At 45.4% G+C, this 15,826-nt stretch overlaps 1 protein-coding gene across 1 annotated transcript in view; it reads left to right on the top strand.

Moving 5' to 3' along the window:
* LOC114028538 (immunoglobulin superfamily member 21) overlaps window positions 1-15,826 on the top strand; it is a 161,730-nt gene that overhangs the window by 74,087 nt on the left and 71,817 nt on the right. Inside the window, exon 2 of the mRNA XM_027842808.1 lies at window positions 4,528-4,646. Coding sequence (XP_027698609.1) covers window positions 4,528-4,646 — 119 coding nt within the window. The remainder of the gene's footprint in view (window positions 1-4,527; window positions 4,647-15,826) is intronic.

Raw genomic sequence — 15,826 nt, 5'->3', positions numbered from 1 at the left:
CTGCTCTGACATCCTGTGTTCTAAGGCCCTCCCAGCTCTGACTTCCTATATTCGAACATTTTATATTCTAAGCCCCCTTCCTACTTTCAGAATCTATGGCTCAGAGACAAATTTGTCCAGTAAAACAGACATAGGTGTTCAGAGAGCCAGTACACCTGGCCCATACCCTCTACAAAGCCATGTTGGGGCTTCCATGGCCACTGCTGTCCCCAAAGCCCATCCCTGTTCCTTTGAACCCTCTCATGACCAGCCAAGGCATAGCTCAGGATACCTGATTCCTGGGTACTTTTTCCTGCAATAACATAATGACTTGCCCTTCTGAAAAACCATCAGTGCTGGTAAACTCCTGCCGCTAACCTACATTACGCTGATCTCTCCCTAAACCTTTGCAGTTATTAATAGTTTATTGATTGCAGCCCATTGCTGGTGAAAAGCAGCCCCTACCCAGCCTCCTGTTATCTCTAGATGGCCTGGTAACCAGTCAGCAGATCAATGCCACTCAGTTCCTGGGGGAAAAATCTCACTGGGATGCTTAATCCACTTTGGGGGGAGTGGTGCAGCTGAGGTAAAAGCTAAGATTGGGTAAAGAGAGCCAGGCTGCAACAAATACAACTTGTGTCCTAGGTAGAAATGAGCCTGTAGAAAGGAGAGGGAGGAAGGCGTAATTGGAACACTGTGCTTGGCCTTGCTCTGCTGGGGCAGTTCTACCAGGTGGGCAGCATGTGCTTGTGGCCGGGTTATCACACATGCCACCCCCTCTCCCCCAACACTAATCAAAACAATATCCCCCTATTCCTGGGAAAGATGTGACAATCAAATGCTCTCCAACTCTATTCACCAGCCCCAAACCCTCCTCCTTGGCCACTAGTCCCCTGGAGGGAATGTCTTCCCCTATTAAGATATAAGCCCCTGGAGGGCAGGGACTGTTCTCCTTTTTGTCTTGGTATCCTAGTTCTTAGCATATGCCTGGCACACATCAAATCCTTAATATTCATTCTTTCTTTCATTCATTCCTGTATTCAATACAGGTATACCTGTCCCCTGCAGAAGTCAACTCTGTATATATGTCACCTACATATCGCCTATACTTCTACTGCTCACCTACATATGCCACCTATATATGTACCACTCACTTCTATATGTGTATATGCATTGTATTTATATACATATACTTTTATATCCATACATATTATGTACATATACATATATGTATATACATAGTGTGTGTGTGTGTTCCATCCAACTACTAACCAGGCCCCTGTGTGAGTGTATGTATAGGGGCAGCTAAGTGGGGACGGTGGACAAAGTAACGGGCCTGGAGTCAAGAAGACTTCTCTTCTGGAATTCAAAATCTCTTCTTGAATTCAAATTTGGCCTCAGACACTTACTAGCTGTGTAACCCTGGGCAAGTCACTTAATAACCCTGTTTGCCTCAGTTTCCTTATATGTAAAATGAGCTGGAGAAAGAAAAGGCAAACCACTCCAGTGTCTTTGCCAAGAAAACCCCAATGCGGTCATGAAGAGTCTGATACGACTGAAAAATTACTAAACTATAACAAAATATCTATGTATATACATATGTAGATGTTATATATACATATCTTAAATATGTAATTATGAATCAATACATGTTTATATTATATATGTATATAAAAGATAATTTCTGTTTCTATTTCATATCATATGCCACTCACCCACCTATCACTTTGATCATATATCCAAAGGGTATTTATCAGTCACCTTCATAAAAATCCTGTGCTTGTATCACTCATCTCCACGTGTCATCTATCACTTATCTCTGTTCCTTCCTACTGTTCCTCACACATGACTCCTTTCTCCCATCTACATGCTTTTGCACAGGCTTTCCCTCATGCTTGGAATGCATTCCTCTCTCACTTCTGTTTCTCCAAATGCCTAGCTTCTTTCATAGATCAGCTCAAGCACCCCCTCCTATAGGAGGCCTTTCCTGATCTGCAGCGGCAAGAGGCTCCTCCCCCTACAAATAATTATCTTGTACTATATTTATCTTGGCCATATATTGCATGTATTTCTATTCAACCCCTGAGTAAAGAGACAGCTATGTCAAGGTAGATAGCAAGTAGACCTCAGAGCCAGAAAGAGCTGGGTTCAAGTCCTGCCTCTGACACCAAATGGTTGTGTGATCCTGGGCAAGTCATTTAATTTATCAGTGCTCAAGGCAACTCTCTAAGATTATATACTGCAGAGGAGGTGCTAGCCTGCATTGGTAAAAGGAGTTTCCTCATCTGGAAGTTTGTTACTGCAATAAAATCACAGATCTAGTCTGTAAGCACCTTAAGGATAGGGACTGTTTCATTTTTGCATTTGTATTGCCAAAGCCTAGCACAATGTCTGCTGCATAGTAGGTGCTTATTAATAAGCATGTGTTGTTTGCTTGATTGCTTGATCAATCCCTTATACATCTATCATTCACCTGCATACACCACCTATCACTCAGCTTAGCTACACACACATCCCCCCTCCTATGTATCTATTGCTCACCTACATGTATCACCTGCGTACCTATCAATCACCCCAACACATCACCTGTCTGTCAATCATCAACTCATACCACCTGCATAATTGCTACCTGTACACAAATCACCTACATTGGAGTCTCCGAAGCCCACATTGATGGTGCACCTGAGCTCTATAGATAATATAAGCTAGGTAGGAGGCGATGATTGGTATGCCCGTGATCAATAGCTGCACAGGTGACATGTGCATAGTGGAGATATTACCAGAGAGATAATGTAGTACAGTGGAAATAACAAAGCCTCTAGAGTCAGAGGACCTGGGTTCAAATCCCATTCCTGTCTCTATCTCTGGAACCTCAGAGAAGTCACTTCCTTTACCCAGGCCTCAGTTTTCTCTTTTACAAAGTGAAAGATTTGGACCACATGACCTCTGAGGTTTCTTTTAGCTCTAAATCTATTCTCTCTCCCTAAACAGAAATCTTCATGTGTCTCTTGAGTATATCTAGGTATCTGTCATCTACACATGCCATTACAATCCATACCACTTCTATATCACCTGCAACACATCACCTGTGTACCTCTCACCAATATGGATCATCTGGGTGGCTGTCATCATTATTGTCACTTGTTGGGTGACTCAGATTGCTCGACCAAGACGGAAGCAGAGGCAGACAGAGTCCCTGGGGCTCCCTGCAGCCCTGAGCCCCAGGAGACTGAGATTCTCCACAATAAGTATTCAGTAATCTCAGACAGCATCAGGGATGACATACAATCGGTCCTTCCTGCCTCTGCTGGAGGCAAGGCCCCACCCACCCTCTCTGTGCCGCATGTTAATGTCTCCTGGGTTCCTTCGCTCCCTAAAGGGGAGAGAGTTTAGCTGGATCTGCAGAACAATGGATGAAAAGAAAGACTTCAGATGAGGTAGTTCATCCAGAGAACAGTGAGTCTCAAGGCAAGGAGCCAGAAGATGAAGAGGAGGCAGAGACAGAGTTGAATCAGAAGAGTGAAGTGAGTCTTCAGATGAAGTGGTTGATAATAACAAGCTGGCTAGAGCTAAGTCCTGAAGGTTCTCCTGAGGGGAGGCAGGGAGTAGGGGAGGGAATAGTATAGGCAGGGGCTACCTGGCAGTCTGGATGCCAAGGGGAGGCCTGGTGAAGAGGGCAGAAAGGAGCCTGCCTCCTCAGTGACCAAGGCAGACAAGTGCTTCTAGGAAGGAAAAGGAGGAGAACGAAGGCAGAGGTCAGACTCCCCCAGACGTGTCCTTCGGAGGTCCTAAGCCCCCAGACACTGTCTTTATGACTTTGGGCAAGGCATTTTCCCTAAGTGCATCTCAGTTTCCACCAGGGACCAAACTTCGAGCTGGAAAGAACAACAGGTACCTCCCAGTTCCGACAGTCTCTCAGACTCTCCTTAACCTCTCTTGATCCTAGGAAGCCCTTCGTTTCACAAACTTGCCTGAGGTCAAAAAGCTAGAAAGCTGCAAAACCTAAATTTGAGCTTGGGTCAACAGTGAAGAGACTCTAGTCAAGAATTCCTGTTCAGGTGCAAGGTTGATCCAAATGTCCTCCCCTAAAGGACAGCTACACATCTTCTAAACAGGCCCCTCCCAGCTCTGACATTCTGTGTTCTAAGGGCCCTCCCAGCTCTGACATTCTGTGTTCTAACTCCCTCTACCCTGTGGTTTGGCCCCTTGGGTTGCTGGTTTATTTGTTATTGGTTTTGGTTTTGGTTTTGAGGGGTGGGTGTTTGTTTTGGTGGGGGCGGGTGTAGAGGTGAAAGGGGAGGGAGGGCCCAGAGCAGTGAGCCAGCCTTATAAAGGGATGGGAGTGACCAAGCAGATGAGAAGAGGGAGACGCCCCCTCCTCTGGGAGCACGCCGGTGGTTGTTTCTGTGTCACCCCGTGGCGCCTGCCTGTAGCTCCTTACTGCTCCACTAACATTCCCTTGGTAGCCTCCAAGTAGACCACCGTCGCCCGAGTCTTCACGCTCATCTTACTTTTCTCCCTCCTTCCTTCTTTCCACCACATGCCCAGGCTACCCGAGGTCCGGATCTCCGACAATGGGCCCTATGAGTGTCACGTGGGGATCTATGACCGAGCTACGAGGGAGAAGGTGGTCCTGGCGTCCGGCAACATCTTCCTCAACGTCATGTGTAAGTGACATGGGGCGCAAGGGGAGCGGGGACGAGGGAGCGGGGTATCTTCTATCCAGCGACGGTCAAGGAGGATGTGGAGTGGCGTGGGGCTGTGCCTACTGCCAGCTTGTAGGAATGGAAATTGTCCCCCGACCTTCTCCCCGGCAGTCCTCCAGTCCTCCAGTCCCTCCGCCCGAACTCCGCAGTGGGATGGGGTGGAGGATTTCAAAGGGAGTGGGAGGGGTTCTGCGGTGAATCTGCCTTGTGCCAGGGCCCTCCACCTGTCGGTCTCGTCCCCCTCCTTCCTGAGCGGGCTGTGGATTGTTAAATGAGCCAACATTCATTTAGTCAGTGAGTGAGTGAGAGTGTGTGTGTGTGTGCGTGTGTGTGTGTGTGTGAGTGTGTGTGTGTGTGTGTTGGCCGCAGGGCAGGGGGAAAGGGAGTAGGACAGAGCCGGGCAGAGCTACGTGTGCACGGTCTGGGTGCTCCGAGTGTTACCAACAACCATAACACCTCACATTTTCAATAACTCTCTAAGGTTTACCAAGCTCTGTCTTGATAACAACCCTTGTGAAGCAGGCATCAGCAGCACCATTATCAAGAGTCGGGCTTGAATCCCAGCTATGTGACTCACTACCTGTGTGACAGGCACTTTCCTCAGTTTCCTCATCTGTGAAAGGAGGAGGTCAGAGTAGAGGGCCTCGGAGGTCCCGTCTTCAGCTCTGGAGCTATGATCCTATGAGCCGTGGAACACGGAGGCTGGATTCCATGCTTGCTAAGGTCCCTTGAGCCTATGGAACTCCTCAATTCACAGACTCCTTGGCATTCAGTTGTTCACTTACATCCAATTCTTCGTGACCCCATTTGGGGTTTTCTTGGCAAAGATACTAGAGTGGTTTGTCATTCCTTCTCCAGCTCATTTGACAAATGAGGAAACTGAGGCAAATAGGGTGAAGTGACTTACCCAGGGTCACCAGATTTGAAGTCAGGAAGATAAGTCTTCCCAACTCCAGGCCTGGCACTCTATGCACTATGGCGCCCCCTAACTGCCCTTCACAGTCTTGCCCAAGGTCAACTAGCTAAAAATCTAAAAATCAGCAAAACCTGTATTTGAACTTGGGTCTCTTGACTAGTCAAGGATTCCTGTTCAAAAACAAGGTTGGATCAGATGTCCTCTGAGCTCCCAACTCTGAGATCCCACGGTTCTGAGTCTATTTCCAGAGTTCCCTCCCCTCTGTGACTGCCTTTCTATGGGGACTCAGCTGAGGGCTTATGTGGAAAGGGGGAAACAGTTGGGGTTGCATCTTTGTGCTCAAAAAATAAGATTGGGAGGGGCAGCCAGGTGACAAAGTGGATAGAGCACTGGCCCTGGAATTAGGAGGATCTGAGTTCAAATCCAACCTCAGACACATAACACTCACTAGCTGTGTGACTCTGGGCAAGTCATTTAACCCCAACTGCCTCACACACAAAAAAAGAAAGAAATAAGATTGGAGAGAAGTCTGGTGGAGAAAGCCTGCGGGCATTCAGGTGACTGCCTCAAGCTAGGCCATGGGCACATGGGGTGGGTCATTTCTGTGCCAACCACTGGCTGGGAGGGGAGAGGCCTGGAATGAAGGAGGGAGTGAGGGAGAGAGGGAGGGAGCTGTGAGCCTGGGGGCTCAGAACTCAGCTGACACAATGCAAGCCAGGAACGTTAGCAGGCTGAAGGGGTTGAAAGATTGGGAGCCAATTAACACTTCTTAGTAGCTCAGGTACGGTCCTCCAAACCTTCCCTTACCTGCTGATTAATGCCTGAAATGCCCTTTTCAGAGGACAGTTGGTGGCTGGGGAAGAGATCATTTGAGTTTTGCTCATGGTAGGTACTCGTTAAGTGATTCTTAAAACTGATTCATGTTCATAGTGTTCCATACATAGTAGGGGCTTTTAAAGTACTCTCTAATAACTGTGTTCATAGTGCACACACTAGGTACTCTTTAAATGTCTGCTCAGTTTGAATGTGCCTGCACAGTATTTCTCACATGCCTGCCCTTCTGCCCACTCACACAGCCATCCCTAATTCAGGCCCTTGGCACCTCTCCATCCCACTACTGCAGCAGCCTGGTAATTGGTTTCCCGGCTCCAAAGCATCCTTCGCTAAGCTACCCAACGGCATTCTCTAAAACATCAGTCTGACCATATCATCCCACCACCCCCAAACTCAACAACCTGCAGTGGCTCCCTATTACCTGCAGGATCACGTACGAAGTCCTCTGTTGGACATTCGGAGCCCTTTACAATTTGGTCTTCTTCACACGCTCTATGATCCATTTACACAGGTCTCCTTGTTCTTCCTGTATGGCACTCCTCAGCCCATCTCCATGCCTTGCCTGCCTTGGTCCTGGGTGCTCCCCCTCCTCACCTCCACCCTTAGAATCCCTGGCTTCTTTCAAGACTCACATCTTGGAGACTTTTCCTGGTCTTCTTGACCCAATCCCACCCCACCCACCTCCTCTATTGCTAGAAAAGAGAAAGGGAGAGGGAGCAGAGCAGGAAGAGGAAAAAAGAGAGGGAGGGGGAAAGGTAAAGGGAGAAGAAGAGAGGGGAAATAGGGAGGGGGAAGGAGGAAAGGAGAGAAAGAGAGAGAGAGCAAACGAGAGACAGAGAAAGAAAGAGACGTGGGGGAGAGAGAGAGACAAGGAAGGGAACAGGGAGAGAGACAGAGAGACAGAGACAGAGAGACTGGGAGAGGGACAGGGAGAGAACAATCTCTGCCCTTAAGGAACTTGTCACTTAAAAACCTTCCTTAGCACAACCGAAAAATGAATGAGCTGTGCTGCCCTCACCTAACTCCCTTCTCCTATCTCTTTAGTCTGTGTGCGTATTGGATGTACCTGTTTCGTTACATGTTGTTCCCCCCATTAGGTTTAAGAGCAGGAAGTGTCGTCTTTTGTACCCCTGGTGCTTAGCACATAAGAACCTAGTAATCAATACCTGCTGGTTGATTAAGCTTCTCCTACATGCCACTCACTATGCTATGTGCTGGGCACAGTAAGATAAGAACAAGGCAACCCTTTTCCCTAAGGAGTTTCTATTCTACTGGAGGTGGGCCAGTCACACTGGCCTCATAGATGACCGTTGGTCTCTCACCTCCATGCATTTGCCCTGGCTGTCCTTGGTGCCTGGAATGTTCTCCCTTTTCACATCCTCCTCTAAGTTTCCCTGGCTTCCTTTAAGACTCTGTCCAAATCTATGGTGCTATTAGTGCCTTCTCTCTGACATTAGCTCCCATCTACTCTGTCTATACCTTGTATGTACGTAATTAATTTGTATGGTGTTTCCCCCCCCCAATAGAACATGAGTTTCTTGAGGACACGGACTGTTTCTGTTTTTCATTTTGTCCCGGCGCCTTTGCACAGTTCTGGGTACATGGGGGGTAGTAGGGTGGTAAATGCTTACTAAACACCTGTTATGTGCGAGGTGCCATTGCCAGGTGCAGGAGTACAAAGATAAACTAAAACAATCCTTAACCTCAAGGAGCTTACATTCTATTGATGAGATAGGACTGCTATAGAAATAAATGAATCTTGGATAAAGCTCTGTCCTTGGAATCAGGAGGACCTGAGTTCAAATCAGGCCTCAGACACTTGACACTTACTAGCTATGTGACCTTGGATAAGTCACTTAACCCTGATTGCCTTACCAAAAAAAAAAAAAGAAAGAAATGAATCTCAAATGTGCTCAATAACATTAGCTAACATTTAGATAATGCTCTTTCAGTCAAGCATTTTTAAATATTTATTTATTTAATTTTTAATTTATGTAGTAAAACAATTTATGAAATTTATGAAATAAAACAATAAAACAATAATTTTCATAATATAATTTTAAAAAGGATTACACATGAAACTGCAAATCTGTTATGTACAACTTGCTTTTCCTTTTAAATATATAATAAAGTTACCATGTAAATTTCTTTTTTTCCTTCACTCCCCCTCAAGCATTTATTAAGCACCTACTATGTGCTAGGCACTGTGGTAAGTGCTGAAGATACAAAGAAAGTCAAAGGACAGTCCCTACTCTCCAGGGCAGTCTAATGGGGGAGGGGAGAAGGAAGGGAGAGACCGAATGAAAGCAACTCAGTACAAACAAGATACATACAAGATAAATTGGGCATAGACTCAGAGGAAAGGCACTGAGATTGTGGACGACTAGGAAAGACTTCTAAAGTTTACAAAGCATATTATCTTATTTGAACCCCATAACAACTGAGAGGTAGGTGCTATTATCCTCATTTTATAGATAAGGAAACTGAGGCAGACCAAGGTGAAGTGACTTGCCCAGAGTCACACAGCTAGGAACATTTGAGGCAGGATATGAACTCAGCTCTTCCTATCTCCCAATCCAAAATTCTATGCAATGTACCACCTATCAACTTTGTAGTAACACAACGAAATTTTGAAAGGAGACATCTGCTAATAACTGGGCATAGGAGAGACAGGTAAATCAGGAAAAGTCTCACATAGGAGGTGTGTTTTGAAGGAAGCCAGGGATTTTACCAGGGGGAGGTAAGAGGGAGAACATTCAGAGCATTGGGTACCCAGACACAAAGGTGGGAGACTAAAGTTTGTGCACAGGGAGAGTGTGGAAATAGAATTCATGCCATGTGAATGAATGAATGTTGAATCAATGGACTCTGAGCGAATTAATTAATTAATGTTGAATGGATGAATTAATGATTATCCAATGAATTATTGAATCACTAATGAATAAATGCATGTGTGAGTGCTGAATAAATGTTGAACAAATGAATGAATGAATGTTGAATGAACGAACAAATGAACTTTGTGAATTTCCCACCCAGGAATTGGAGCCGTGGCAGCATGGAGTCATGAAACAAGAGGCAGATTTGTAGGCAGAACCCCTCTGTTGCTTCTTATTGCTGTGACCCTAGGCAAATTGCTTTGTCTCTCTGGGTCTCAGTTTCCTCACCTGTAAACTGAGGAGTATAAAGTAAATGAATTCTAAGGTCCCTTCCAGCTTTGATCTAAGGATACCATGACCTTATCCTCATTAGCCTTCAGTTCTAAGCCGTAGCAGCTGACTCAATTATTAAGGGGCAGAAAGAGACAAATTTAAGGACTTGTCAAAGGAGAGACTTCTTTAATAATGAGGACTGCCTACCGGGAGAGGTAGGGAGCTCCCCTGCTCTTTGGATGTCTTCAAGCAGAGGCTGGGTCAAAATCTGTCAGGTAGACTGTAGATCCAGGTCCTCTTTGAATAGGCAGGTGGACTAGGTGACTGTGAGATGCCTTTTAGCTCTCGAATTCTATGATCCAGGCACCATAGCAGAGGAGACAGAATATTAGACTGAGATCACAAAGATCTGGGTTCAAATCCCTCTTGCAACATTTTTTCTAGCTGTGTAACTGTGGGCCACACATCCTCTCTGAGCCTCAGTTTTCTCATCCATAAAATGGGGGTAATAATACCTGTCATACCTACTTTACAGGTAGCTCCAAGGAGATAATGTTTGAGAAGTAATTTACAAACTTTCCCTGACTGCCAGCCCTCACTTCTGGCAACATTAGCTAGCTAATGACCAAGAGGCTCCCAGGGAGGGAAGAGAAGGAGAGGGTTGGTGTCCCAAGAAGAAAAAGTTCCTCCTCTTTCCCTGTGTTGTGAAGGCTGGCAGTCAGCTGTCCACACTAGGTGGCAGCCAGACTTCACCCCCTCTCCCTTACCCCTGCTATGCTCAAGGATAAAAGATTTGGTTTAACATAAGCTAGAGTTGGTTACAATTTGTGATAAACCCCCAATGTCATACAACTTCACTGATAAGTAGCTTGGGCTAGTGAAAGGAAGGCTAGACTGTGAGTCAGGACATGGGGCCTCTGCCACTAACTTGCTCCAAAATCCTGCACGAGTCATTCAGTTTCTCTGGGCCTCAGTTCCTTCATTAGTAAAACAGGGTAATCAGGCTAGGAGAGTAATAAACATCTCTCCTTAGATCATACCACCTCAGAAGAACTCAAAACTTACAGGTCCCTAGAAGTGTCTCTGAAAATAGCTGCACAAAGCCCCTGAAACTTGGGACAGTACACCCTCCACCCTGGAAGCAGAGTTCTACCCTAACAAAGAGTTAAAAGTCAAGTAATAAGCTGGGAAAATGAGCAAACAACAGAAAAAACTCTGACTATAGAAAGTTACTATGGTGACATGAAAGATCAAAACATACACTCAGAAGAAGATAACAAAGTCCAAGCTCCTACATCCAAAGCCTCCAAGAAAAATATGAATTGGTCTCAGGCTATGGAAAAGCTCAAAAAGGATTTTGAAAATCAGGTAAGAGAGTTAGAGGAAAATGGGATAACAATGCTCATTCTTTCCACTTACATTCCAGTTCTTTCTATCATACAGAAGCAGCATCATGTGATAGACTCAGAAGTTCTGGGCTGGAAGTCAGCAGAGCTGGGTTATGTGGTTTCAACTCTGCCACAAACCATTTCTGTGACTGTGCAAGTCATTTCCTGTCTATGAACCTGAGCTATCACCGCAATAAAATAGAGGATTAGACTAGGTGACTAGAAGGTTCCTTTGAATGCAAATATTCTGTGTTCTCAGGACCTTCCCTGCTCTGACATTCTATGATTCTATAAGACAAAAATTGGTTGGGAGCTGGTTTTCCATCTTCTACTATGCAGGTTTGACTTTTATCTCCAGCTAAGCTATTTCCTGCCTGATCTCCAGGCTTCAGAAGAAAGAGCATTAGTGAAACAAAGCCTCCCAGCTGACCACGTACCTTCCCTTTCATGCTGTATTTGTTTTCTGCCTGATCTCCATCACTTCTGGGAAGAGGAGGAGCACTTTTCCCCTTAGTGATGAACACACTCACACCTAGTCATACCCTGCACATCCCCATGATTCTTAGCCCTTGGAGGTCATCATTCAAACTCCATCCCCTACCACCCAATTTCTTATTCCCATTCCCTTCTCAATTCTCCTCAATTCTCAATTCTCCTACCCCAAAGTCCCAAGCAAACACCAACCACCTCTTCCATTGTGCCTTCTGGAATGCCTGTTTCATAGACAACAAACTTCCCTTCATCCCAAATCTTTTCCTTTCCCACTCCTTCTACCTTCTAGCAATCACTGAAACTTGGATGCCCCCTGATGACAAAGCTTTCCTGGCCACCCTTTCCAGGACTGAAGGCTTCTCCATTCATTCTCCTGGCTTACTGGTTGAGGATTGGGAGTTGGAATAATCCTCATTCTGCAGTGCCATTTCCAGTTTCTCCCCCTTCCTAGATCACTCAGCAACCTCTCCTCCTTTGAGGTCCATGCAATTCATATCTACCACCCAATCAAAATTTTTACAGCTGTTGTCTAATGACTTCCAGGTCACTTCCCTTCCTTCCTTAATGAGTTTAGTACTTGGCTCACAATTTTTCTCTCCTCCCCAACTTCTGCCCTCATACTAGAGGATTTCTCCCTCAAATTCCCCAACCACTCAATTCTTCAACCTACTCACTTCCCAGGACCTCACCTAAGCAACACACAAAGATGCTCATACCTTTGACTTTGCCATCTTCTACAAATGCACCACCTCCATGTTCAAAAATTCTGAAATCCTTTTATTGCCTGGAATCTAAAGGCTTTCTACCTCTCTTTTTATCTTCCCTTACCAAACCCTACTCTTTGTCCATACCATGATCTCCAATTCCTTGACCCCTCAGTTTCCTCCCAGGCCATCATTCTGTACTAGCCACTCTTTCCTCTTTACCCTATTTTGACCCCTTGGGGAACAAGTTCAGCTCTACACTGTCCTCTTCTCTTGAGTTGCAGGGCACAATCAGTGATATGAGTTCCCATTATGTCATTGATTGTGCCTGGCCAGGCCTCAACCTTGGATTACTCCTACCATCAACCACCTTCACTCCTACACATGTGCTGCTAAATGAAGGTGAAGAAAATCACATAACTGTGCTGACTGGGTCCACTACAAACTTATGTAACACAACCTCGACTGGACCCTCACTGCTGCTAAGCAATTCTTCTATATTCCCCTCATCAACTCACTATCCCACTCTCTACAGCGATTCTTCCCAATCTTTTCATCCCTCCTCAAGCCTCCCATGGCTCTTCCTTTCCCTACTCTCTCAGCTGAGACCCTTACCTCATAATTTATTTGAGGTGTTTAAATTTATTTAATTTAAATATTTTGAAGTATTTAAATTGAGACCACTTGCCCTGAACTCCCTCTTCTCTCTTCTTCCTCATCTTCTATCACTCAGATGCCTCCTGCCAATATCTCCTCCTTTACCCCTGACTCACATGAAGAAGTGGTCTTACTCTTTAGCAAAGCTGTATCCTCTACCTGCATAAGCAATCTCATTCCATCCTGTCTTCTCCAGCAGATTTCCCCCTCCATCATCCTCATTCTATCATTTACTTTCCATCTCTTCCTGTCTGCTAGATCCTTTCCTATTCCTACAAACATGCCTTTGTCTCTGCATCTTCAAAGAACCCTTTCTTGATCTTTCCATCCCTGCTATCATCCTTCATCTTTTCTGTCCTTTGTAGCTAAACTCTTTTAAAAGACCATCTATAGTGGGTGGTTCCACTTTCTCTCGTCTCACTCTCTTCTTACCCTCTAACAATCCAGCTTCTGACTTTATCATTCCACCAAATATGGCTTTCTACAAAGTTATCAGTGGTCTTTCAATTTTCAAATCCAATGGTCTTTTCTCAATCCTCATTCTCCTTGACCCCTCTGAAAGCCTTTGACACTAATGACAACCCTCTCTTCCTCGATATTCTCTTCTTTCTAAGTTTTCAGGACACCGGTCTCCTGGTTCTCCTCCTACCTACCTGATCACTCCTTCTCTGTTTCCTTTGCTGGATCCTCATCCAGATCATTCCCTCTAACCATAGGTGTCCCTCAGAGTTCTGTCCTGGGCTACCTTCTCTTCTTCCTCTATACTACTTCACTTGGTGATCTCATCAGTTCCTACGGATTTAATTATCACTCTATGCTGGTGATTCTCAAATCTACATGTTCTGCCCTAACCTCCCTGATGAGTTCCAATATAGTATCTCTGTCTTTCAGGTATCTCAAACTGGATTCCATTAGACTTCTTAAACTCAATATGGCCAAAATTTGACTCATTATCTTTCCCCTTAAACCCTCCATACCTCCAAAGTTCCCTATTACTATCAAGGGCACCACCATCCTCCCAGTCCCCAAATCATTATATCTCACTCCCTATATCCAATCTGTTTCCCAGACCTCTATATCTCACCTTTGCAATATCTCTTGAACATTTCCCCATCTCTCCTCTGATACCACCACTACTCTAATGCAGGCCTTCATCATCTGACACCTGGGCTATTGAAATAGCCTACTGGTGGGTCTGCTTCCCTCAAGTCTCTCCCTACTCTAGTCATTCCTCCATTCAACTGCCAAAGTAATTTTCCTACAATGCCAGGCTGATCATGCCACTCCCTTACTCAATAAACTCTAGTGACCCCCTGTCATCTCCAGGATCAAACACAAAAATCACTATTTGGTGTTCAAAACCCTTCATTACCTACCCTCCACCCAAACACATGCCTTTCCAGTATTCTTACATTTTACTCCCCACCGTATACTCTTCCATCCATTGACATTAGCCTCCTTGTTGTACCATGAACAAGACACTCCATCTTTCATCTCTGGGCATTGTATCTGATTGTCCCTCATTCCTGGAATGCTCTCCCTCCTCAAATCCTCCTCCTGGCCTTCTTGGCTTCCTTCAAGTCCAAACCAGAGTCCCATCTTCAACGGGAAGCCTCTTCCACCCCCTCTTAATTCTAGTGCCTCCCCTTTCTTACTTCTTATCTATCCTGCATGTAACTTGTTTGTACATATATGTTTGTTTCTTGCCTCCCCAATTAGATTGTGAGCTCCTTAAGATCAGGGGCAGTCTTTTGCCTCTTTTTGTAATCCCAGGTTTGAGTATCATGCTCAGTACATAGTAGGTGCTCAATATTTATTGACTAATTAGCTAACTGACCATAATTCTACCTTCTAGGATTGTTATGAGGCACAGATGCGATAATGGATGTTAAAGTGCTTCGTAAAAACTGTATTACACTCTAGTGTGCAACTAATTTAATTTGGGGCCACATTAAGAGAGGTAGAGCTTCCAGGAATACAGAGCTGATGGCCCTGCTGTCTTCTACTTTGATCAGATCACATGCGAAGGATGTCGATAAGATGAAGAGAGTCAAGGAGGGCAACGGGATAAAGGGTCTCAACATTAGGAGGATCAGTTGAAGGAACTGGACATTTTCAGCTTGGAGGAGACCCAGGGCAAGGGTTAGCCTTGCTCTGCTTGTCTCCTGAAGGCATACCTAGGAATAACGGGCAGAAGTGAAAGGCAATAGATTTAGCCGTGCTACAAGGCAAAACCTCCCAACCTTCAGAGCTGCTACTTGGGTGTGAGGGGACGTCTGTGATTCCTGCTACCTGGGAGGTGGAGGTTGGTGGATCCCTTGAGCTCAGGAGTTCTGAGCTATGGGAGGACTGAAACTAACCAGGTCCCTGCACTCTCTGCTGACAGTATGGTGAACCCCCAGGAACAGAGGGCCACCAAGCTGCCTATGGTATGGTGAACCAGCCCTGCCCAGATCAAAGCTTCCATGCAGATCAGCTGTGGAATCAGTAGCTGATGCCATTTGTAATCTGCTGGAGAGGAGACCCAGTCTCAAAAAAAAATCACCAAAAAAAAAAAATCAGAGTTGTCCAAAAGCAAAATAGACTGCCTCAGAAGGCAGGGGTTTACCTCTCACCGGGTATCTCCAAGGGGGAAGAACTACTTCTTGAACACGATGCCAAGGTGATGATGTTCAGGTGCGGGTTGGCCTAGACAGTCAAAGAGGTCCCTTCTACCTCCAGTTCTGTGATTGGATGATTTGGGGCAGGGGGGCCATAGAAAGACCATCTCCTAAAATGGGGAAGATCTATTAGAGACAATTGTTACTATTATTGCAATGCCAAATGTGAACAGGGTTTTTTAATATTGCCTGTTTTTTCAAATGAGAAAGGGAAATTGGAATACTCCTTGATCCCCGTTGCCTTTTCTAAGTAGTAATTTTTTTTAATTACCATGATGCCACTGCTGCTTCTCTCTCTCTCTCTCTCTCTCTCTCTCTCTCTCTCTCTCTCTCTCTCTCTC

This window comes from Vombatus ursinus, unplaced genomic scaffold (assembly GCF_900497805.2).
Source record: "Vombatus ursinus unplaced genomic scaffold, bare-nosed wombat genome assembly UNPS02014884.1, whole genome shotgun sequence".
In the NCBI taxonomy this organism is placed as follows: Eukaryota; Metazoa; Chordata; class Mammalia; order Diprotodontia; family Vombatidae; genus Vombatus; species Vombatus ursinus.
Note: the sequence above shows the minus strand (reverse complement) of the source record. Positions and strands in the feature narration are given on the sequence as shown.